Here is a 24,580-nt window from a genome sequence, read left to right as displayed (position 1 = left end):
CAACACTTTACAGTACCAGCGACCTGGGTTCAATTCCCGCCGCTGTCTCTAAGGAGTTTGCACGTTCTCACCGAGATCGTGTGGGTTTCCTCTGGGTGCTCCAGTTTCCTCCCACAGTCCGAAGACGTACTGGTTGGAGATGAGGTTAATTGGTCATTGTAAATTGTCCTGTGATCAGGCCAGGTAAATTGTGGGATTGCTAGACAGTGTTACTCAAATGGCCAGAAGAGCCAATTCCTTGCTGTGGCCAATAAATAAATAGTTCAAAGTTCAAAGTAAATTTATTATCAAAGTGTGTGTATATATATATATATATATATATATATATATATATATATATATATCACCCTATACAACCCTGCAATTCATTTTCTTGTGGGCATACTCAATAAATCTATCGAATAATAATCATAACAGAATCAAAGACCGTTCAACCAGAGTGCAAAAAAAAATAGATAATCAATAAATATCGAGAATATGAGACGAAGGGAGGTTGTGGGACACATTTCAATGATGGAGCAAGTGAAGTTGAGTGAAGTTATCCCTTTTGGTTCAAGAGCCTGATGGTTGAGGGATAGTAACTGTTCTTGAACCTGGTGGTGTGAGTTCTGAGACTCTTGGACCTTCTTCCTGATGGCGGCAATGAGAAGAGTGCGTGTCCTGGGTGGTGGGGGTTACTGATGATGAATGCTGCTTTTCTGCGACAATCGAATTAAGAGCGACGAAGTACTAAAACAGAGAAGTCCCAACACAAAGTTTTGTATGCTTTCCTTTTATTATTTCTCAAATCCCCCTCAGAAGGTACCTATTGAAACTGCTTTCAGGGAGAATGCTGCAGATCAGATCAATTCATTGTGTCTATACATACTGCCTGACCTGCTGAGTCCCTCCAGCATTTTGTGTGTGTTGCTCGGATTTCCAGCATCTGCAGATTTTCTTCTGTTTGTAATTCATTGTGTCGCTGGATCCACTAGTTACTCCAATCCCTGCACAGTTCAATACACCTTTACCTCATTTACCCTTAACACAACTGTTTACAATTTAGAACAATGCTTATCTTTCTAAGTTTCTTGGTCCTACTGCATAACTGAAGTTTGTCATTTCTTGGTCTGTTTGACAGTTATATCATTATGAATAAATTCCTCTCGGGCTTTCAGGTATCGATTATAACTGACGTTTGGATGACAAACTCTGTCATCTTCATCAGAGATAATGCCTGGGCATGCCTAATCTGGTGGTATTTATACGCCCACCGTCCGTCCCTCCTGATTGGTTAGTCCTCATCCAATCAGGTTTACCCTGTCCCACCTTGTTTACAATCTAATTCTTGTTCTTACTTAGAGCGAGACCTTCACCTTTGTTAAAGTTCCTTTCCTCTTCGCAGCGGCAGTGAAGCAGGCATTTCAGAAGTTTCTCCAGGTGTTCCTCCGTGCTTCTCACGGCTGTCTTCGTCAAATCAGGATTGTGCACGGCCCCCTAGTTAACACATATCGATATCAATTCGGAACGGCCGCGCGCGCTGCGTCACGCCGCCATCTTCTCCTCCCTCCTTAGGCCACGAACTTATCAATCACCCCTCATATATGTTATATACATGTATGTAATTAAATGACAATAAACTTGTCATTGACAAGTGACAGATGTATGCAGTAAAAATACAAAATATAATTTTACATAAGATGTTGAATTAACGACTAGTATTGGAAGTCTGCAAAGAGCATCACTAGAGGAAATGATCTGTAGTGAAGCAGTTCAGCATTTTCAGGGCGAAGTTCAGAGCAAAGGGGAGGTGGAGAGTAAGTGCGAGGCAACGGGAAATGAGAAATTTCTCCTCAGGAGGTAATGGGTCATTGGTTTATCCTCCCTTCTTTCTCAATCAGGTGTAGTAATTATTATCCAGAAAGCACTTGGGACCTCCTGTGCTTTCAAGCAGATTTGCAAGATTGTGTGCAGCCTCTGCAGAATTTCAACCATCATTTCTTTCAGTTCAAGGATGAATGGTACTAGTCTCTTTAATTTTCTATTTTGAAGATTGTCAGCCTTTTATATTCCTCCTGTTTAGTTATTTTTATTGATGTCAATATTCCCCCCGTCCCGTCCAATAATCTATACTGGTAATATTCTCTTTTCAAGTCAGGTTTATTGTCATTTAATTACATACATGTATATAACATATATGAGGGGTGATTGATAAGTTTGTGGCCTAGGGTTGAAGGAGACAATTCTGGAAAACCTAGCACTTTTTTTTTCAACATAGTCCCCTCCTACATTTACACACTTAGTCCAGCGACTATAGAGCGGTCATGAACCTCCAAAAAGTGCCCACAGCAGGAGTGATTGATAAGTTTGTGGCCTAAGGTAGAAGGAGATGAGTTATACAGCTCTCGTTACAACACATGCAGTTCAACTCTTTGCGTGATTATGCAGAAAGTTTGAAGTTAATAACTCATCTCCTTCTACCTTAGGCCACGAACTTATCAATCACCCCTGATGAGTTATTAACTTCAACCGTTCTGCATAATCACTCAGAGTTGAACTGCATGTGCATGTAACGAGAGCTGTATAGCTCATCTCCTTCTGCCTTAGGCCACAAACTTATCAATCACCCCTGCTGTGGACACTTTCTGGAGGTCCAAGATCCGTATGCTCCACGACCGCTGGACTAAGTGTGTAGATGTAGCAGGGGACTATGTTGAAAAGTAAATGTGCTAGGTTTTCTAAAATTGACGCCTTCTACCTTAGGCCACGAACTTATCAATCACCCCTCGTATAATGTATATAGAAATAAGACAACGTTTCTCTAAACCAGCACTTAAAGCACAGTAGTACACATAACACACAATGACTTATGAAGGTAAGGAATGAAATCTACAGATGAATCATGCATAAACAACAAACTAAAGTGCATTAATATTAAATATTGTAAGACACAGAACAGAATAACCAGCGACACTTGCGAACATGATGCAGCCGGGAGGTGAAACCTAATGGCCTGGGGGAGGAAACTGTTTCTCATCCTGACTGTTCTTGTCTTTATGCATCAGAGTCTCCTGCCTGATGGTAGAAAGTCAAAGAGGATGCTGGATGGATGGGTGGGGTCCTTAATAATACTAAGGGCCCTGTGTATGCAGAGCTCCTGATAAATGTCCCCGGTGGGTGGTAGGGAGACCCCTATGATCCTCTCAGCTGTTCTCAAAGTCCTTAGTAGGGTCCTCTGGTCTAATGCTCGGCTACTCCCATACCAGATGGAGATGTCACTTGTCAGGATGCTCTCAATGGTGCTCCAGTAAAATGTAGTTAAGATGAGGGGTGGGGGAAGGTGGGAGCCTTGCTTGCTTCAATCTTCTCAGGAAGTGGAGGCACTGCTGTGCCTTCTTGTTCAGGGAGGTGATATTAAGGTCATCCGTGATGTGAACTCCCAGGAACTTGGTGCACCTAACTCTCTCTATGGAGGAGCCATGTATTCACAGAGGGGGATGGTTTGTTTGCACCTTCCTGAAGTCCACAATGATTTCCTTTGTCTTCTCCCCATTTGGGCTTAGGTTGTTCTTCTCACACCAATCCACCAACCGCTCCACTTCCTCTCTATACTCCGTCTTGCCATCGTTCTTGATAAGGCCAACCGCTGTTGTGTCATCTGCAAACTGGATGACATGGTTTGAGCTGGATCCTGCGACGCAGTCGTGCATCAGCGGTGGGATGAACACACAGCCCTGGGGAGCCCCATGCTCAGCGTGATGGGACGAGAGACGTTGCTGCCCACACAGACTGACTGTGGCCTTACTGTTAAAAAGTCCAGTAACCAGCTGCAGAGGGAGGTGGTGAGACCCAGCAAGGATTGTTACCCCACCAGTTTCTGGGGTGTGATGGTGTTGAACGCTGAACTGAAGTCTATAAACACCAGTCTGGCATACAAGACCCCATTTTCCAGTGGGACAGGACAGAGTGGAGGGCAGAGGCTATTGCATTATCAGTGGATCAATTTGAGCGATAGGTGAACTGGAAAAGGTCCAGTGTAGCCGGGAGAAAGACTTTAATGTGCTCCATGACCAGCCACTCAAAGTATTTCATAATGGGCAATGTTAATGCCACCAGACAATAGTCACTTGGGTAGGTTACTGTCACTTTCTTTGGCACTGGAATGATGGCAAATACAGTGAAAGCAAATCCAGAGTCTTCACCCCAGATTTGGCTTAAAGTGCGGCAGGCAAGGACAACTGCCAGCTGCTAATCTTGAGATATTAATAAAAGTAGTCAAAGACAACTCCCACCACTAAATACTGTCATCTCGATAGATATCCTTTAGGTGGCCTTACTTTCACCCTGATAGCTTGCTGTCTACTCTGTACGTGAACCATTTCATCTCTGGAGTACTTCAATTATCCAATTACTATCCTTCCTACCAGTTTCAGGTTCTTGATAACTTGGCTAAGGTTCGTTTTTAACTCACAAAAATGAGCCCCGTGGATCATTATGATCTTTAGTATTTTTATGCTTTCGCCTTGTCCTTTTCCATAAATATTCCAAACATAACAATATGATGATCGTTGTTCCACAAATTAAAAGTTAGGAAGATTGGGCACTTTACTGAATGGGTTAAGAACTCCAGCCCAGACTAATGATGAAGCTCTAATTTACACTGGCCTGGGGATAAGATGGCCTTGGTTTTAATTATTTTAGTAGCCTTGACAACTCTGTTAAAGACCGTTCCTAGTTTTTCCTACTGGCAGGAGCAATAATAGTAATCAAAATAATCTTTAGTGGTGTATCAGTTGGACTTAAATGGCACTGCTCCACAAGAGAATTCTGTGTTATTGCTGAAGAATAATATCAATCCTAAAACTTTCATGGCTTCACTTTATAGATTGTCAAGCCTCTCCTTACCCTTCTCCTGAGACCCTGACTCTGATTTCTTAAACACAGTAGCATAGCACGTTACAGTACAGGTGACCTCAGTTCATCTCCTGCTGCTACCTGTAAGGGGTTTATACATTCTCCCCAATACCGCTTGGCTTTCCTCCGGGTGCTCTGATTCCCTCCCACAGTCCAAAGACGTACCTGTTGGTAGGTTAATTGGTTATTGCAAATTGTCCCGTGATTAGGCCAGGGTTAAATCGAGGGCTGATGGCCGGCACGGCTCAAAGGCCCAGAAGGGTCTGTTCTGCGATGTATCTCAACATAACAATAAATAATCAACAAAACATTTCACACATTGCAGAAAAGGTTTTTTTTTCTTGTGAAAAGAAATACCAGCAACAAACTTGAGAGTATGTCGGTAACAGCCCTGGGGTTTTGAATTCCAATATCTGTTTCTGGGATGCACTAATCACTGGCATCATTAAAAGGAAAGGGTAGACATTCTACAGCACATTGAGAAAAGGAATCTCAGTTTTGCTTGATGATGTGTTGTTATCAACCAGGGAACTATTTCTTAAGTTGTAGAAATTATGTAAAGGTCAAAAATATATTTATTTTAACATGTTATGACACCTGAAATTTTAAAATATTCTTTGAATACTTTTTTTTAACAACATATACACTACAAAACAGGTCATTCATAGAAGGAACTTTGTAGGAAGCACTTTGCTCCTTTTTTTAGATATGAAGACACATAGTCCCCTTTTATTGTCATTTAGTAATGCATGCATTAAGAAATGATACATTATTTCCTCCGGTGTGATATCACAAAAACACAGGACAAACCAAGACTGAAAAAACTGACAAAACCACATAATTATACATATAGTTACAACAGTGCAACAATACCATAACTTGATGAAGAAAGTCCGTGAGCACAGTAAAGTTCAAAGTTTCTCAAATGTCCCACATCTCACGCAGTCGGAAGAGGGAAGAAAAACTCTCCCTGCCATGCCGACCACAATCTGACTCTGAGTCATCCGAAAACTTCAAGCTCTGATGAGCTCTCCGATACTGAGTACTGAACGCCATCTCCGTCTGAGCGATTCGACCTCCTTCTCGGTTGCCAAAAGCAGGCAAGGCCGGGCATTTTGAGGGCTTCCCTCTGAAAGATTCCCGACCACACAGTAACGACAGCAACGTACGGGCATTTCAGAAATTTCTCCAGATGTTCCTCTGTGATTTCACATCCATTCTCCATCAAATCAGAATTGTCCATGGCCCCTATTTAACAGATACGACATCATTTTTCACCGGAGAGCTGCGCACGCGCGGCACGCTGCCATCTTCTCCTCCCGACTTTTTGTCGCTATTTTGGGTGATTTTGAATAGGACCAGCCTGGAGATAATGAACACTGAGCTGAACTGAATATGCCTGGGCTCTTTCAATTCTGTGTTTTGTATTCTGTGTTTCTTGCTAATTTCTTTTGCTGTTGCCATTTACGCAATTTGTTTTGTTTTTTTTTGCACGCACGGGGTGGGGTTGACGTTTATCCTTTGAACAGTTTCCGTGATTTTCTTTGTTTTGTGGCTGTCTGTGAGCAAGGCGAATCTCAGGGTGGTTTAGTGCAAACATACTTTGGTAATTAATCTACTGCGAATCTTTGAATCTTTGCTGTGTACATACATCTATTGATGCTTCTGGACATATCTTCAGTGATGTTCCTGGAATCATCGGGTGTTTCGGGTCTTTCAACATCATACAACCTCCTCCAGGCGACCCAGCCGGGGCTGATCAGACCCCAGCTTGTGTCCAGATGGCTAGCTACTTATGACTCCATGGCTCCCCTCTTTTGAGCCACAGCCATCTTGAGGCCCTCTCTGCTGCATCGGTGGTACTGCGGATGGCTCTCCTCTTCCTCTCTCCCTCGATGCCCAAATTGCTGTAGGCTGTGTACAAAATTTCCCTATCAGTGCAATTAAAATCAGTTGATCTGTTTTATTTGATGTTGAGAGATACTGAGGGTGGTTCTCCTGTCCTTCACATAGTGCCATATGATCTTTCAAATTCCTTAGGCCCTTGAAATATCTCTCAATATAATAGGCAAATCAAAATTGCTCTATGCTATGTAGCCTGTAGTTTTTGGAACCATGTTTTGGAATTGAAGTACAATATCCAGCAGATATTACTCATCTCCGCACTGAACTGCAGCTATGGCCTGCAAGTGAGTCACTTTCGTGAACTTCAGTTCTGAATACTATTTACTTACTTTTATTGTTTGCACAATTTGTCTTTTTTCTCTCTGCACATTGGGTGTTTGGAGGGGGTGGTTTCTTTTGTTTAAATGGGTTCTATTGTGTTTCTTTGTTCGTGGCTGCCTGTAAGGAGATGTATCTCAAGGTTGTATAAAGTGTACATATTTTGATAATAAATGTACTTTGAACTTTGATTCTGTATTTGGTAGATTTGAAAGTTTCAAACAACACATCCAAATCCAGTACTGTTCACAATGCAGCAATCTTTCAGTAACGCAGTGAAGCCTCGGCCTGTTTTATTTGCACTCAAGGGTAGGACTTGGACTAATAACCTTCTGCATCAGAGATGAGTGTGCTGCTGCTTGAGATAAAACCGATATTGTTGCCTTAACGTGGTTTGTTTCACCTGGGAAATTTGTGCTCTTCACATCTTCCCCATTTAAGTTGGCAAAAGACTATAACTGCATCATGACACAGAAAGAGACTTTACCCTATCATACCCGTTCTGGTGAAGTTATCCAGTCCCTTGCTCTTGCCAAATTATCCCGCATTCTCTTCCCTTTCAAGCAAGTTCCTTTTGAGAGAACCAACAAATCATCTCCCTACACATTTTCAGCAGATTATGAAAACTTGGCATGCAATCTATTTTTTCCCCCTATGGCTATGAATACTTTTACCAATTACCTGGACAGTTTGTATATAAAGATCAGCTTTATTTGTCACATGTACACCGAAACATACAGTGAAATGTGTTGTTTGCGTCAAATCAAATCAGCGAGGATTGTGAAGGGCAGCCCACAAAGTTTGCCAAGCTTCCTGCACTAGCTTAGCATGCCCATGTCTTACAAACCCTATGTCCTTGGAACGTGGGAGGAAACTGGAGCTACTGGAAGAAACGCATGGGGTCACAGAGGGAACATACAAACGCCTTATAGACAGCAGTAGGAATCAAACCCAGATCCTACAGCTGTAATAGCGTTACTAAAACTGCTATTCCACGATGCCACACTTATAAATATATATTTTGTTTGTTTACTTATTTACTTTACATAGAGATCCAGTGTAGAGTAGTCCCTTCTGATCCTTTGGGCTGCACCACCCAGCAATCCCCAACAACCCCGATTTAAACGTAACCTAATCACAGGACAATTTACAATGACCAATTAACCCTACCCAGTATGTCTTTGGACTGTGGGAGGCAACTGGGGCACCTGGAGAAAACGCATGCATTCCACAGGAAGGACGTACAAACTTCTTACAAAGGATGCTGGGATTGAACTCTGAACTTTGATGCCCCAAGCTGTAATAGCATCGTGCTCACCGCAACGTTACCGTGGTGCCCATGGTATTTACGTAGATTTCTAAAACCTTTATGTATTCACTTGCCCTGGTTCCTGTCATTCATCAGCTGCTGATACTTTATCGATGGGAAACAGAGTGCTTACGCACAATGCCTTTGCTGTCACCCACCGAGCTGCTCAGTCCCAATATGGCCACAGACAGGATGAGCAACTGAAATTACGTTTGAGAGTGCCCTAGGATGGGCTTATTCTCTTGCACCTCCTCCTCCAATGCAGCAAGTGGGAAGATCTTCAGATGAATTTCTTATGCCCTTTCTGCTTTTATTGCACCAGCTCAGGTGCGCTCAACACGATTTATTGTTTTGTAGAAGCCTTTAAAGGAAGTATTAGCTGCAGACCGACCGGAAAACTAAAGACTGCGTTGTATAAAAATGTCAATAAGAAAGACTGATACACTGAAATTTCTAAAGCCAAGTAGTATCATATCTGACCTTTACTCTGTAAGATGGGACGATCAGATAAATGGGTAGATCCTTACACTGAAACATAGAACATAGATCACTACGCACAGTACAAGCTCTTTGGCCCACAATTTGGTCCTGAAGTTTTAACCTGCTCTAAGACTGATCGAATCCTTCCTTCCTACATAGCCATCCACTTTTCTATCATCCATGATAGGACAGCATGGTAGTGTGAGTTGTTAGCACAACACTTTACATTACCAGTGACCCAGAGTCAATACCCGCCGCTGCCTGTAAGGAGTTGTACGCTCTCCCCGTGACTACGTGGGTTTCCTCTGGGTGCTCTGGTTTCCTCCCGCAGTCCAGGTTAATTGGTCATTGTAAATTGTATCGTGATTAGGCTGGAGTTAAATCAGAGGGTTGCTGGGCAGCCCGGCTCAAAGTACCAGAAGACCCTGCTCCACACTGTGTCTCAATAAATAAATAAAATAAAATAAATGTGCCTATCTAAGAAGTTTTTAAATGCCCTTTTCTGCCTCTGTCTGCCTCTACCACCACATCTGGCAGGATGTTCATGCACTCAACGCTGTCTGTGTAAAGACGTTACCTTTGGCATCCCCCCTACACTTTCTTCCAGTCACCTTAATATTATACACCCTGGTATTAGTCATTTACACCCTGGGAAAAAGTCTTTGGCTATCCACTTGATCTATGCTGGTTATCATCTTGTACTGGGTGGCAGGGTGGAGATACGTCTCTGCCAAAGGAGGTGTAAGGTGCTCCTTCCCTCTGCTAGCCTGCAGGTCACCCTTGGGCAAGGTGTAGCACCTACTTAGCACCTGAAGCCGTGGGAGTAGGTGATAGATGGTCATATGAGCGGCTGGTGAATATCACAAGTCCTGGTTATGCGACCATTGAAGCCAGGCAGACAATCTCTGAAGAGCATTGATAATGTCTGGGGTCACCCGTCTTGTAAGGATACTGCCCAGAAGAAGGCAATGGCAAACCATTTCTGTAGAAAAGTTTGCCAAGAACAATCACGGTCATGGAAAGACCATAATTGCCCATATCATACAACACAGCACAAAACAAACAAACATCTTGTACACCTCTATCAAGTCGCCTCTCATTCTCCGTCAGTCCAAAGAGAAAAGCCCAAGCTTGCTCAACCTATTCTCATAAGAAATGCTCTCCAATCCAGGCAACATCCTGGTAAATCTCCTCTGCACCCTCTCTAAATCTTCTCCAACCTTCCTATAATGAGGCGACCAGAAATGAACACAACAGCCCTATTGTGGTCTAATCAGGATTTTACCTTTATTCATAAATCAGCAGGTACTATGTCATATGGAGGAAGCTGGATGTGAGGAGGAGGATTAGAAAAATGGTCTCATTGTCTCCGTAAGTTCCAGCATCCTCATCGGTCGGAGCCCCTGTAACGTGCCACAGCCTTACCCTTGTGGTATTCATGGGATAAGAATGGTTATGTGATACAGCCATGTCTGCCCCCTTTCACCAGCTGCCACTGCCAGAGATTGTCCTACCCTGTCTTCCCAACGAGAAGGAAGTGTTCTAGTGCCTGCTGCTTGATGGGGTGTACTGCAGTGTGCACAGATACTGAAATGTGAGAATGAATCTTGTGGACCATTGTGTTTTGGGGTGTTTGCTCTCATATATACCGTAATAGTGTTAAGTATCATTCCTGATTAATAGGCATTGCTTGATTGTGAGGGTGGTCAAGTGGTTGAACACAGATGCTAGTGGTGGAGTGGCATTTGAAAGTGACCTTAATCATCTGTCTGAACCAGATGTTGATAAAACTGCATCTAAGTCTTCGTCACAACTCCAGAGCATCTTATGCTGAGCTACCATCTTCCACTGTGCTCACTGTGCCCCTCCCATTCCTGAGCCCATTGCCCCTCCCATTCCTGAATCTCCTTGCCCCTCCCATTCTTGATTCCCTTGCCCCTCCCATTCCTGATCCCCTTGCCCCTCCCCATTCCTGAACCCCTTGCCCCTCCCATTCCTGAATCCCCTTGCCCCTCCCCATTCTTGATTCCCTTGCCCCCCCATTCCTGAACCCCTTGCCTCTCCCATTCTTGATTCCCTTGCCCCTCCCATTCCTGAGCCCCTTGCCCCTCCCATTCTTGATTCCCTTGCCCCTCCCATTCCTGAGCCCCTTGCCCCTCCCCATTCCCCACCCCCTCTCCACCATTGGTAACCTGCACATCTGATCCTTGTCATCTGCTTCACTGAGCATCCAGTTTCAGCTGCAGACAAGTGCAGGGCCTGCCATGGCCCAGGTGCGGCTGCCCTCCCACTCAGCAGTATCTGAAACTACACCATCTCTCGCCTTCATACGAAGGAGTCAGCTTTTCACCAGTACGGAACCATCTCAACCAACGTTGCTACTCAACTCCGCCGGGGATGGCCTCAAACCTGGTTGCGGAGGGAGGAGGGTTGGGCATGGAGCTAGCAACCCTCTCCAGTAAAAACCCTATCTCAGACATCCCACCCTGCAAAGACTCATTTCAGGGAGGTAGCACCATCAATTTGCGGGAGACTCCCGGAACTTCCGGGAGAGGTGGGATGTCAGCAATAGAGTAGCTCCTTAGCAGCTGGCCAGCTAGTTTAAGTAATGTTAGTTATGCTAATGAACGAATGACACCTGTTAAACTCACCTCAACATGTCTTTTACAGTCTTAACCCACCATGGGCAATAGAAAAGTCACTGTTGCAAACAGTGCAGCGAGCAACACTGTCATTATTTTTGACCCCTATTAGGCAGGGGTATACGTTAGGGTAGTCTGGGGTGACGTGCGTTTTATATTTTCTTTTTTTGGAACACTCTCCCATGGCGTGCGCTCTCTCTCGCGCTCGCTCCCTCACTCTCTCTCTCTCTTTCTCTCTCGTGGTCTGTCTCGCGCTCTCGCTCTCAAAAAAATTGATTTCCAGGACATTGTATATAATTTGCGGGCATCAGGGAGCCACTATTAATATGCAGGAGACTCCCGGAACTTCCGGGAGAGGTGGGATGTCTGCTATCCAGAGCTACAGCAACACCAACAGAAGCTCCAAAGATCTGATCCCTGGGGGAGGAAGGATCCTCGCCTCGCAGATGCATGAAGTTGTGTGGTGCAAGTGAAAGCCGTGAACAACCTCCGGCCTGAGACAGAGGAAGCTGTTGTCAGTGGCTTATGCCCCAGTAGGGATGATAAGATTAAGAAGAAACAGAAATGTTGCTACTCTCTGAATTAGACTCCCTTCCTGAGGCTCCAGCCAACATAACAGTACAATTACAATCACACTGATAAGCAGACAGTACAAATTTATAGATTACTTTTACCGGTTTGACTCAGCATGGTTTAATTACACATTGCGAACGCTGTGTCTTTTTTCTGGGGCTACCTAATGAAACTCCAGCAAACGAAAAGTCCTTGGCAAATGTTAAATTTTAAGACGCTGTTTAGGGGGTGATACTTAAAATGCCCAGCATAAGGAACGATTTCATTATTATCACTCCTTATGCTGAGTAATAGGTTGGCGTGACGCTAATACAGCTCGGGGCATCAGAGTTCAGAGTTCAATCCCAACATAAGGACATTCTGTACGTCCTCTCTGTGGAATATGTGGGTTTCCTCCGGGTGCTCTGGTTTCCTCCCACAGTCCAAAGACGTACCAATTAGCAGGTTAATTGGTCATTGTAAATAGTTCTGTGACCAGGTTAGGGTTAAATTGGGGTTGTCAGGGGGATGGCTGGGCGACACGGCTTAAAGGGCCCGAAGGGCCTTTTCCGTGCTTTATCTCAAACTAAAAAATAAATTAAATAAAGATTGCCGAGAATCTCAGCAGGGACCTCCCTCCTGATAGAAGCAACAGCAGGCAGCAATGTGGAAAAGACGTATAGCTAGCTCTTTACTCAGTTTGAAATGTTGTGACATTCTGACAAATAACTGCTGTCTTGGTGAGGCTTGTATCTGCCACAACAGCCCGTGCGAGGACTGATCCCGGCAAGGAAGAGAGCTAGATCACACCAGAAGGAAGCAATATTTACAAGCTGTGGCAAACAGAGAACATTTAGCTCACAAAAGCCTCATTCACACATTTAAGATGTTATTTTGCCATTTTGGTGAATTGCAAAAGCTAGTTAAAGGCAGAAATAAGTACTTTACATCACAGCCAATTTTGCCTTAATTCCATTTCCCTGAATAATCTCCAGCATGTCTTGGTTCTACCATGTAGACCATAAGACAGAGAAGAATTAGGCCCTTCGACCCATCAAGTCTGCTCCACTATTCAATCATGGCTAATTTATTTTCCTTTATTGAGGTACAGAATGGAACAGGCCCGTCTGGCCCCTTGAGCCGCATCGCCCAGCAAATCCCAGTTTAATCTGTGCCTTATCACGGGACAATTTACAATCAACAATTAAATTGCCAAGCGGTACATCTTTGGACTGTGGGAGGAAAGTGAAGCACCTGGAGGAAACCCACACAGTGATGTGGAGAACATATGAACTTCTTACCGACAGCGCCTTCTAGCTAGTCCTCCTTCCCCTCCCCCCACCTTTTTACTCTGGCATCTTCCCCCCCCCCCCCCCCCGCCTTCCTTTCCAGTCCTGATGAGGGGTTTCGGCCCGAAAAGTCAACTGTTTATTCATTTCCAGCGGGAATTGAACCCAGGTCACCTATACTGTAAAGCATTGTGCTAACCACGACACTATTGTGCCTCCCCAGTTCCATTCTCTTTCTCAACCTCATTCTCTGGCCTTCTCCCTGTTACCTTTGACACCTGACTAATCAAGCACCTTATCAACTTTCGCTTTAAATATAACCAGTGACTTGGCCTCCACAGCTGTCTGTGGCAATGAATTGTGCAGATTCACCACCTTTCAGTTGAAGAGATGCCTCTTCATCTCCGTTTTAAAGGCACTTGATGGACCCATAAAACGATAGAGATTTTATTCTGCTAATAGTACAGTACAAATCCGAGCTTACAGAGTTTACAGAGAAAACGTGCAGTACAGTGGAGTGAATCCATTCATTGTTCAACAGGACAAGACGTTGGAGGTCATTTGGAAAGTGATCCCTACGGAAATCACAGCATTCAGTTCCACTGGACAGTTACACACTCTGCCCACTTTATTATTCACCTCTTGAGGCTAATGAAGTGCCCATTGGATGTATGTTCGTGGTCTTCTGCTGCTGTAGCCCCTCCACTTCAAGTTTCAGCATGTTGTATGTTCAGAGATGCTCTTCTGCACGCCACCGTTGCAATGTGTTGTTATTTGAGTTACTGTCACCTTCCTGCCAGCTTGAGAACCAGTCTGGCCATTCTCCTCTAACCTCGCTCATTAACAAGGCATTTTTGCCCACATAACTGCCGCTCACTGGACTTTTTTTTTAATTTCTCACACCATTCTCTAGAGAATGTTGTGCATGAAAATCCCAGGAGATCAGCCCTCAGGATCCCAGGTCCCAGGAGATACTCAAACCACCCTGTCTGGCACCAGCAGACATTCCACGGTCAAAGTCATTTAGATCATGTTTCTTCCGCATTCTGATATTTGGACTGAACAACTGAACCTCTTGACCATGTCTGCATGCTTTTATGCATTGAGTTGCTGGCACATGATTGGCTGAGTGATATTTGCTTTAATGATCAGGTGTACATGTGTAATTATTAAAGTAACCACTGAGAGTTTGCAATCTAAATCAGTAGTGTCCTCTGGGCTATGTACTTCAGTGCAAATTACAATATAGTCATCCACTTAGACAAAATGAAATGTGCACGTTCCCTGGCATAGCACACTCTAGTTAATAGGCACAGTGAGAGAAAAATGATGACAGACTTGGCTTATGATTTTTGAGAAAATTGATTAAAACATTAACACATTATTAAACTGGCATCACTGATTTATATTCTTGGAAATGCTTTGAAAGCCAATGTATTGCTTCAGAATAAGTTTATAGTAGGAGATCAGAGACTTGGGGCCCAAGCTGAGGTGGAGCAAATCCTAGACAATTACCTTATGCAGAAGAGTAGCAGGTATTTGCAATGTATCTCCTGTTTCTATATGGAGATAAAACTGGAATCATTTGAAGCTGTGTTTGTGTTGTGCATCACTGCGCAGCCACCCTATGCTACAATTCCAATCCGCGTGTAGGCTTGTGTAACATAGCACAACGCGTATGAGGAATTGGACACAATCAGATGCAGTAATTTCCTCCTTCTGGTGAATGAGATGAATTAAAAGCCACCTCCATCTCTAATTAAAGATAGATTCTTCTTGGCTCACAGACTTTGAATTCGGGCATTCAGTGAAACACTTCTCCATTTCCTTGCTTCAAAAGCAAAATTCAGTGAGAATGAAAAATCTGACTTGAAAACAGAAAATGATGAAAATTCTCAAAGGAGTTAGACAAGTCCTGAAAATTTCAGGTAAATGTTAAGTCTAGTCCTTTCTCCGCGGTGCAACTGATCTGAGTATTCCACCGCTTCATTAGATCCCTCTCCCCATGCAGGAGCCAGAATGACAGACCTATAATAAATCCTGTAAACGTGCAAACAAGATGGTTCTCATTGTTACAGTATGTGCTTCTCAGAATCGAATTTGAACAAGGATCAGTCTAACGCAGAACATTACAGCGCAGTACAGGCCCTTCAGCCCACAATGTTGTGCCTACCTTTTAACCAACTCTAGATTCATTCTAATCCTTGCCTTCTACATAGTCCTCCATGTCTCTGCCCAAGAGTCTCATCAAAATCTCTGATGTATCTGCCTCCACCAGTACTCAAGAAGAATGTGGTAACCTGCCTCAGTGATTATCGTCTAGTAGCACTTACATCCACCATTATGAAGTCTTTTGAGAGGTTGGTGGTGAAGCATATCAAATCCTGCCTGAGGATCGACTTCGATCCCTTCCAATTCACCTACCGCCACATCAGGTCAACCGCAGGTGCCATTTCATCAGCTCTTCACTCATCCGTGGAACATCTGGACAATGAAGGTGCATACATCGGGATGCTTTTCATTGACTACAGATCTGCATCCTCTCAAAACTAATCACTAAGCTTCAAGAGCAACACACACAAAATGCTGGAGGAACTCAGCAGGCCAGGCAGTATCTAGAAAGAGAGTACAGTCAACGTTTCCAGCCGAAACCCTTCGGCAGGACTGGCTTCAAGACATTGGCCTCAATGCCTTCTTCTGCAATTGGCTCCTTGATGTCCTCACTTGCAGACACCAATCGGTTCACATCAGCAACGACATCTCCTCCTCAGTCTCCATCAGCACAGGTGCACCACAAGCCCGCATGCTCAAGCCTGCTTTACTAGCTCCAATGCCACAGTTAAATTTGCTGATGACGCCACTGCGGTTGGCCGAATCAAAGCTGATGACATATAAGCAAATAGAAGAGAGACTGAAAATCTGGCTGAATGGTACCACAAAGACAACCTCTCGTTCAATGTCAACGAATCAAAGAGTTGATTATCGACTACAAGAGGAGGTAACTGGGGGTCCATGAGCCGGTTCTCAGCAGAAGATCCGAAGTGCCAAGAATCAGCAACTTTAACTTCCTCAGCATTATCATTTCAGAGGATCTCTCCTGAGTCCAGCACGTGAGTGTTATTACAAAGAGGGCACGGCGATGCCTCTACTATCTTAGACGTTTGCGCCGATTCAGTACGTCATCTAAAACTTTGACAAGCTCCTTTAGATGTGCAGTGGAGAGCATACTGACTGGCTGCATCACAGTCCTTGAATGGTAAGTCCTACAGAAAGTAATGGATACAGCCCAGTCCATCACAGGTAAAGCCTTCCCCACCATTGAGCACATCTACACGGAGCGCCGTCGCAGGAAAGCACATCCATCATCAGACAGCCCCACCATTCAGGCCAGCTCTCTTCTCACTGCTGGCATTAGGAAAGAGGTACAAGAACCTCAAGACCCACACCACCCTCAACCATTATCCCTCAACCATCAGGCTCTTGAACCAGAGGGGATAACTTCCTTCACCCCAAAACTGAACTGATTCCAAACCTATGGGTTCACTTTTAAGGACTCTATAACTCTCATGCTTTTGATACTTATTGTATTTATTTATCAATACTGTTATTTTTCTCTTTATTTGTATTTGCGTAGTTGGTTGTCTTTTGCACATTGGTTGTTTGTCTGTATTTGCTGTGTGTCTTTTCATCGATTCCTTTGTGTTTCTTTTTATTTACTCTGAATTCCTGCAAGAAATATTCCATATGGTGCTCTATATGTACTTCAATAATAAATTTCCTTCGAACTTTGAATTACTCTCCCTGGCAGAGCGTTCCACGCACCCACCACTCTCTGTGTAAAAAAATGTTCCTCCAACAGCCTCCTTATACTTTCCTCCAATCTCCTCCTCCTATTAGAGGTAATCTTGTGAAGAGGTTCTGTGCCATAAAAAATATGTCTATAATATAATTTGCGAAGTATATTGTGTGAATGGGACATTTAGTGTTACACTTTTTACCTACAGTATTTTGAGATGAAACCTCCCTTAATGTATACAGCCTTTCTGTTTGTATTAAAGGCTCTTTGCAAACACTGGGCTATCCCCATACTGACTTCTGAAACACAATCCATGAACTTACTTTGGTAGAAATTCAGCAGAAACCAATGCGGTGGAATAAAGTGACAAACACCTACAGAGTTGCAGTAATGTAGCTGGAGAACTCCAAGGGAGTTTCCGCCAAAAATACCATTTACCTAACCTGAAGCATATCGTTGGAAATTGTTAGTGTAATTACAGTGATACAGAACAATGAATAAAGTAGAATCTGTCGAAGAATTGAAAGAAAGTATTCTCTCAGATGGATGATTTATGAGGCTTTACTGCTGTGAAAAGTAGTGATCTCACCGTCCCTCTGGAAGAACAAAGATAAAATATCTGCAGTTCTGTGTAAAGTCTTCGGCTCTGGCGGCTCGTCCACGCGGCAAGCAAACTGGATCCAGCAGTCACGAGCGAGTCTGCAGCCAGCGGCAACCGAAGGGGCTCTGAGTGCGGGGCAGACCTTGGCCTGGAAGCCGATGTCACTTCCACCCCGCAAAGAGCGGGGGATGCTGGGAGCGGGAACTTAAGCGCACGCGGATTGAAACAGTAAACAGTTCAACCAGACCCTGCTCGAATCAGCGTATTGATTTCACTCGTTGTGTGTCAGCGCGACCACAAGGCACATATATATATACAAGATACATAAAATTACTACAGTACTATGCAAACGTCTTCGGCACCCTAGTTATATATATGTGCAGTACTGTGCATAAACAGAAAACCTTTCAGCAAAGTCCTAGAATTTTTAAGCTGTTATTTCCAGAATGAAAAATATTTAAAAGATAAAGATCCTCTCAGGTAACGCCTAGTTGTAATGCTTCACGCAAGAGAATGTTTTGCGAAGCTCGTTAAAGTTTGGAACATTGTGTTCTAGTAGTTTACTTCTGTAAACATGAACCGGTTACAGCGACTGCTGGTCAGTTGCAAGGACGCGAGTCTGAGAAAAGGACGGGAGTCCTGATATGTTCTCCAAAACCCAGCCCTTCGACTGGACCCTGTGAATGGCACAGCCTTGAATACTGAGGCTGGCCTTAACCAGATGGTTGAGCCTCATTGTAATTACCCAAAGGGATCATCTCCTCCTGGACATTACTGGTGATTCTGAGATTTCCTGGCTTCATTTAAGATGGATTTTTTAATCTTGCTGGTCGGTATCTCCACCAATGATCTTATTGAACCACTAATTTCTTCCCTGGGTGGAGGTACGTCTCTACCAAAGGAGCTGTAAGACACTCCCTCCCTCCACTAGCCTGCCAGTCACCTCTGAGCAACGTGTAACGCCTGCTTAGCCTCCAGTTCCACCCCCCACCCCTGATCAGGGTCACGTGAAGCCATAGGAACTGATGGTGGATGATCATATGAGCATCTGGCACATATTACAAGTTCAGGTTATGTGATCACCAAGCAAACTCTGAAGAGTATTGATAACGGCTGGGGTCACACGTCTTGTAAAGACACTGCCCAGAAAGCAATGGCAAACCACTTCTATATGAAAATTTGCCAGAATCTATTAAGGTTATGAGACCATGATCGCCCAAGGCATACAACTCAGTGCATAATGATGATGATAAATCCTGTCCCACTGGTAACCTCTTCCCAATTCCTGGTCTTTGTTGGTGATCATCTTCCCCCTCTCCCTCCACCCCCAATATTTTGACCAACACATTACTTCTTGGTGACCATTTGCAGAATGGCAGGAATCCAAAAAGGAATGGCGTGCTTGCCCATTTACGTAGACATGGCTTGTTGGCTTGGGCAGACCTTAGACTTCCCTCTCACTAAAGTAACAAAAGCTCTCGATCAAGCATCAGACTGTCACTGTTCTTTTCCACAGTAATAAGCTTTCAAACATTGAAAGATTCAAGTCTAAAGTATTAAAAAACAGTATTAAAATCTTGACATAAGCAAATAAAATTTTAGAATTAATTCCCCACAACTTTGAAGTCAGTACAATAATATGTGCTGCTTAATCATGGCTGAATGAGACTTTTTTCTGTGGAAAATAGTTGTAAACAATCACCATAAGCAATGAAGAGGTGAGCAAAAGCAAGGGCTGTTCCAAGGGTCGTGGCGTGTGGGTGTGAGACGGAGTCGGAGCATGGCCGAAGCATGTTCAAGTGGCTGGAGCGTGGTCGAGGCATGTTCAAGACGAAGTCAGAGTTAGAGAGAGTGGAGAGGAAAGAAGTCGTTTCAGAGCCTGCCCACCTGGGAGTGAGGTTGGACCAATCTAAGCACCGGCCATCTTGGAAATGTTGAGTACGGGCCTGCCCAGAGCAAATCGCCGCGGCAGGGCCCGGGTCCTTGTGCAGGGGATCGGCCTAGGTGGCCTGAAAAGGCAGGGTGTCAGGGCCAGAGGTGTGGGTCGAGCCGGTTTTGTCCCGTGACGTTTTACTCCACTCTCCTGGGCGCTGAGGCTGAGCCTGTGGCTTACTCTGGCTGCTCCAGTCTTCGTGTCTGTGAGCTTCGCGGCAAATCTCCCTCCTGTGCGATGAACTGAGACTGAGGCTATAGGCCAGCTCTGGCTGTTCCGGGCTTCGGGCCTACAGACTCAACTTTGTTCTGAATGCTGATACTTGCTTTATTGTTGCATGATTCGTTTTTTTCCCCCACTCTCTGCACGGTGGGCATTGGTCTTTTTTTAAAATTGGGTTCTTTCAGATTTCCTGTTTTGTGGCTGCCTGTAAGCAGACAAATCTCAAGGTTGTAAATTTATACATTCATTGATAATAAGTCTATCTGAACTGTTTTGACCCCTTTGTCCTACCTTCTCTGCACAATCCTAATCTCCTTTACTAATCAAGAATCTATCAATTTCTGCCTTAAATACACTGAGTAACTTGGTCCCCACCACCCTCTGGGGAAACTTAAAGGTACAGTGCGTGACAAAATGCAATAAAATGTAGGCTTAGGACAGCTTTTCTTATATAATAAGCTGAGTGGACTATGGATTGTACTAAATTATACAGAATAGCATAAATAACTTGTTAAAACCATTTGCAAATTTGAAGAGAGGGGCTTAGTCCCAATACATACAAAAAGTATGCTTGTTGTGTTAATATTGTTAATAATTTTTGTTTTTGGCTTTGGTTGTCACAAGTACCGAGATACGGTGATAAGCTTATCTAGTATACTGTTTGTTCAGATCAAATAATTCCACAGTGCATTGAGTTAGAAATAGGTAACTATGCAGCACAAAGAGTAAAAGCTGTCAAAAAAGTGTAGTGCAGGTAAATGATAAAGTGTAAGATCATAACAAGATAGATTGCGAGGCCAATAGACCATCCTATTGTACAAGGTGTCCATTCCAGAGTCTGACAACAGTAGGATAGAAGCTGTCCTTGAGCCTGGTGGGAACGTGCTTTTAGACTTTTGTATCTTCTACCCAGCGGGAGAGGGGAGAAGTGTCTGGGTTGGGTGGGGGGGTCTATGATTACGTAGGCTGACTTAGAGTATAGACTCTCTGAGTAAAAATTTTACCCCTCACGTCCACCTTGAACCTACCCCCTCTCACCATCAATGCTCTCTGGTATTAGACATTTCAATCCTGGGAAGGTCTATCTGTGCCTCTCATAACCTTGTAAGCCTTGATCAGATCTCCCCTCAGCCTCTGACACTCCAGAGAAAACAACCCAAGTTTATCCAGCCACTCACATGCCCTCTAAACCAGGCAGCATCCTGGTAAACCTCTTCTACACTCTCTCCAAAGCCTCAATGTCCTTCCTATAGTTCATGGTGGGGAGATAGGTTCCTGTGACGTGCTGAGCTGTGCCCACAACTCCCTGCAGTTTCCTGCAGTTAACATACCAGGCCGAGATGCATCCAGACAGAATTCTTTCTCTGGTGCATCGATAAAAGTAGGTACTTTTTTAATGGTCAACAGGTACATGGAAAATTTCTTTAGCCTCCTGAGGAAGTAGAGGCATTGCTGATCTTTCTTGACCATGACATCAATGTGATTGGACCAGAACATTGGTGATGTCCACGCCTAGGAACTTGGAGCTCTCGATTCTCACACCTCAATACCAATGGTGGCCATAATAGTAGTCTTGCTATCACTGATTCAGTCTCTTTGTCAGCAAACAGATGAAGAATGTGTGTAAACACTGGAGGCTTTTATTGCATGTGCCTTGGTTGCACATGAATCATAATTGTTATGCCAGTCTGAAAATTAGGTGAGTGTTGTGCTCTGCTTAGTTAAGCGTCAAAACAAAATGGCTAAAGCTGCCATCTGGTACAATTGATAGTAAAAAGAATAATTAAAAATAGCTCTTTCAGGCACTGTGGCTTCTGCTTACTATTCGAAACTCAGGAAATTTGATTTCACTTTCCAGCTGGTTGTATTGATCTGCCCTAGATCTGAAAATCATAGCCGTAGAGTCGCGGAAAAGTACAGCACAGAAACAGGCCGTTCAGCCCATCTAATCCATGCCACGCCATTTAAACTGTCTTCTCCCATCAGGACCATAGCCATCTATACCCCTGCCATCCATTGTATTTATCCAAACTTCTCTTAAGCATTGAAATCAAGCTTGCATGCACGACTTGTGCAGCCAAATTGTTTCCCGAAATACATAGCTAGCTGCTAGAAGATTCCTTAATGATTTTTTGCCAGATCCTGATATTCAGATGTAACTATCGTCCCGGATAATCTTAGAACAGTTCTAAGTTGTCTAACCTTTCAAAAAAATTGTACATTGTCCATACAGACCCAAAGGGAGAGTCAATTAGGACTTTAACAAGCATTGCTTTTAGTTAGAAAGCCTGAAATCTTTGATTGTAAAGGCTAGGTTTTGGGGGGCAGTTCAAGGATGTAGTTCTGTTTTGCAAGTTCAGGGAGTTGAGGGCATCAAAGAAGATTTGGACAAATCAACCAACCATATTGAATGCAGATTGAATCATATTGAATAGTAGGGCAGGCTGGAAGGGCTGAATGGCTTCCTTCTTCTCCTATTACCTTTTTATAATTTTCAGTTCAGCTAAAATTGTGAAAGGGAATGACTGGAATGGGGCTAACCAGACTCTGGTTCCGTCCAGCACAAATACTGTGGACAGGATGCCTCCTGATTGTTCTATTTTTAGTTAGCTTCAGCACGGAACTGGCCCTTTCATTCCTCCGAACCGCGCCACCAGCAGCACCGCGCCCCCCCCCCGGATTTAAACCTAGCCTGATCATGGGACAAGTTGCAATGGTCAATTAATCTACCAACCCGTAGGTTTTTGGACTGTGGGAGGAAACCGGAGCACCCGGAGGAAACCCACGTAGAAGCTCCTTACAGACAGAGGTGCGAATTGACCCCAGGTCGCCGGTACTATAAAGTGCTGTGATAATCACTACTCCACTGTGCCGTCCCACTGCAGCACTGTGTAAGTTATGATCACTGAATGAATCTCCAAACAAATAAAACATTCCTTTACTCTTCATAAACTAACTCGACCGTTAAATCTATAAGAATTCTCCAATGGCTAAGCATCGCACAGATCACTTGCATTTATAGAGTGAGTCATGACGATACTTGTGTTAATAAAATGCTGTTTTAAATAACAATTTCATCCTTTTGCTCAGTTTCCGAAGAACAAGCCTTCTGTAAATATCATTGAAGCCTGATGCTCTGCGGCCAAGAGGATGCTCCAAAAAACCCACTCTAACTTTCCCTTGGGAGGAAGCAGCCAGCGTCGGAATGCTCCGAACACCCTGCTTCATAAACAGAATTAAAAGCACACATTAAGCAAGATCTCCTAAAAGAAGATCATCTTCAAAAAGTCACGACATACTTTAATTCCTCAACTGTGGAAAAGACCCAAAGGTCCTGATCATTTTGTACTCTGCAACTAAAGGTAATTTAACCAACATTTCACCTCTACCTTCCCGTGAAAGGAGACTCTGCTACGGAAACAAACATTTAGAATTACCGGCGTGGCTTTGAAGTTCACTCACTGACGGTTCATTGGACGAAATATTAACTATTGACAAGAGCGGTTGTGGAAATGTGACCTACCGATGACATGCAGACCTTTAAGGAGATATTTAGCATCTTTAAAGGTACAACGAGGAAGGTAATTTTGACGATAATTACTAAGGTGATATCACTTCATGATCTAAGTATAATGAAGGGCAGCTTCTCTACAAGGAGAATGGCAGAGCAACTTTTGATGTCCCTTTATTGCAAAGATTATTATATTTCTATTTCCATAATCAATTATATTAAATCTCCGTTTTGCTCATGAATTTTTTTTTGACTTGCAAGCTGGATATTTCCTATAGCATATGGTCTGTACTATGAAATTAATCTACAAAGAAGTAGCACTTTCTTATCTTTCCAACCATTTGTTTGCCCATGAACCATTAACACCAAACAGCACAAAACACTTTCACTATTTTTCAAAAATTTATCCAACAGGGCACCTTTAAAAATAGAGACGACCAAACTCTTAATTACAAAATAATAGACAAATTGAGAATGTTCTTTTAACTTTTTCATTGTAGCCGAAGCTGTATCAAACTTAGAAGCAGTGAAGACTTGGTAAAAGCATTCTGAACTCTTTCTATGATAAAAATTGTGGTCACAGTTTAGAGTGGGATTAAAACGATTAGGGCTATAGAACCTATTTGCTTTTACACCACGTCTCTAATGTACAGATTGATCTTGAAATACGTACACGTTTTTCTTTGAAAAAGGATCCAGTGCTTTTTCTTTTTCTTTAATTCTAAACAGGTGAATTGATGAGCACGTGGGAGAGAATAAATTGCAGGCCGACAGGGACATAAAGAGGGGACTGGGACAGATGGGATATCTCATCTGGGATCAGGCAGGCTGAAATCCCAACACATGTAACACAATAAATAATTAAGAGGCAGTTGGTATTTAATTAATTAGAGGAATCTTTCAACAGATTTGTGCTTTAAAACTATTGCAGGCCTGTGCTGACGTTGGCTTTTTTTTTGTGGTGCAGTCCATAGTATGTTACTGCATTTACCAGTATAAGTGAATTGTGATGATTTTGTGATGCCCACCATTCTGTCTGAAACTTATGTAGTTGTGGAGCAATAATCCTTAATCAGAAAATACTAAACCTGAAGTGTAGATTAGATTATCACATTATAAATGTAGACAC

At 43.5% G+C, this 24,580-nt stretch overlaps 1 protein-coding gene across 1 annotated transcript in view; it reads left to right on the top strand.

Moving 5' to 3' along the window:
* fndc5a (fibronectin type III domain containing 5a) overlaps nt 1-24,169 on the top strand; it is a 54,808-nt gene extending 30,639 nt beyond the window's left edge. Inside the window, exon 4 of the mRNA XM_063033643.1 lies at nt 23,031-24,169. Within this exon, the coding sequence (XP_062889713.1) occupies nt 23,031-23,072 (42 nt within the window). The 3' untranslated portion in view covers nt 23,073-24,169. The remainder of the gene's footprint in view (nt 1-23,030) is intronic.
* Nucleotides 24,170-24,580: the final 411 nt, after the last annotated feature.

Source organism: Mobula hypostoma, chromosome 26 (assembly GCF_963921235.1).
Source record: "Mobula hypostoma chromosome 26, sMobHyp1.1, whole genome shotgun sequence".
NCBI lineage: Eukaryota > Metazoa > Chordata > Chondrichthyes > Myliobatiformes > Myliobatidae > Mobula > Mobula hypostoma.
Note: the sequence above shows the minus strand (reverse complement) of the source record. Positions and strands in the feature narration are given on the sequence as shown.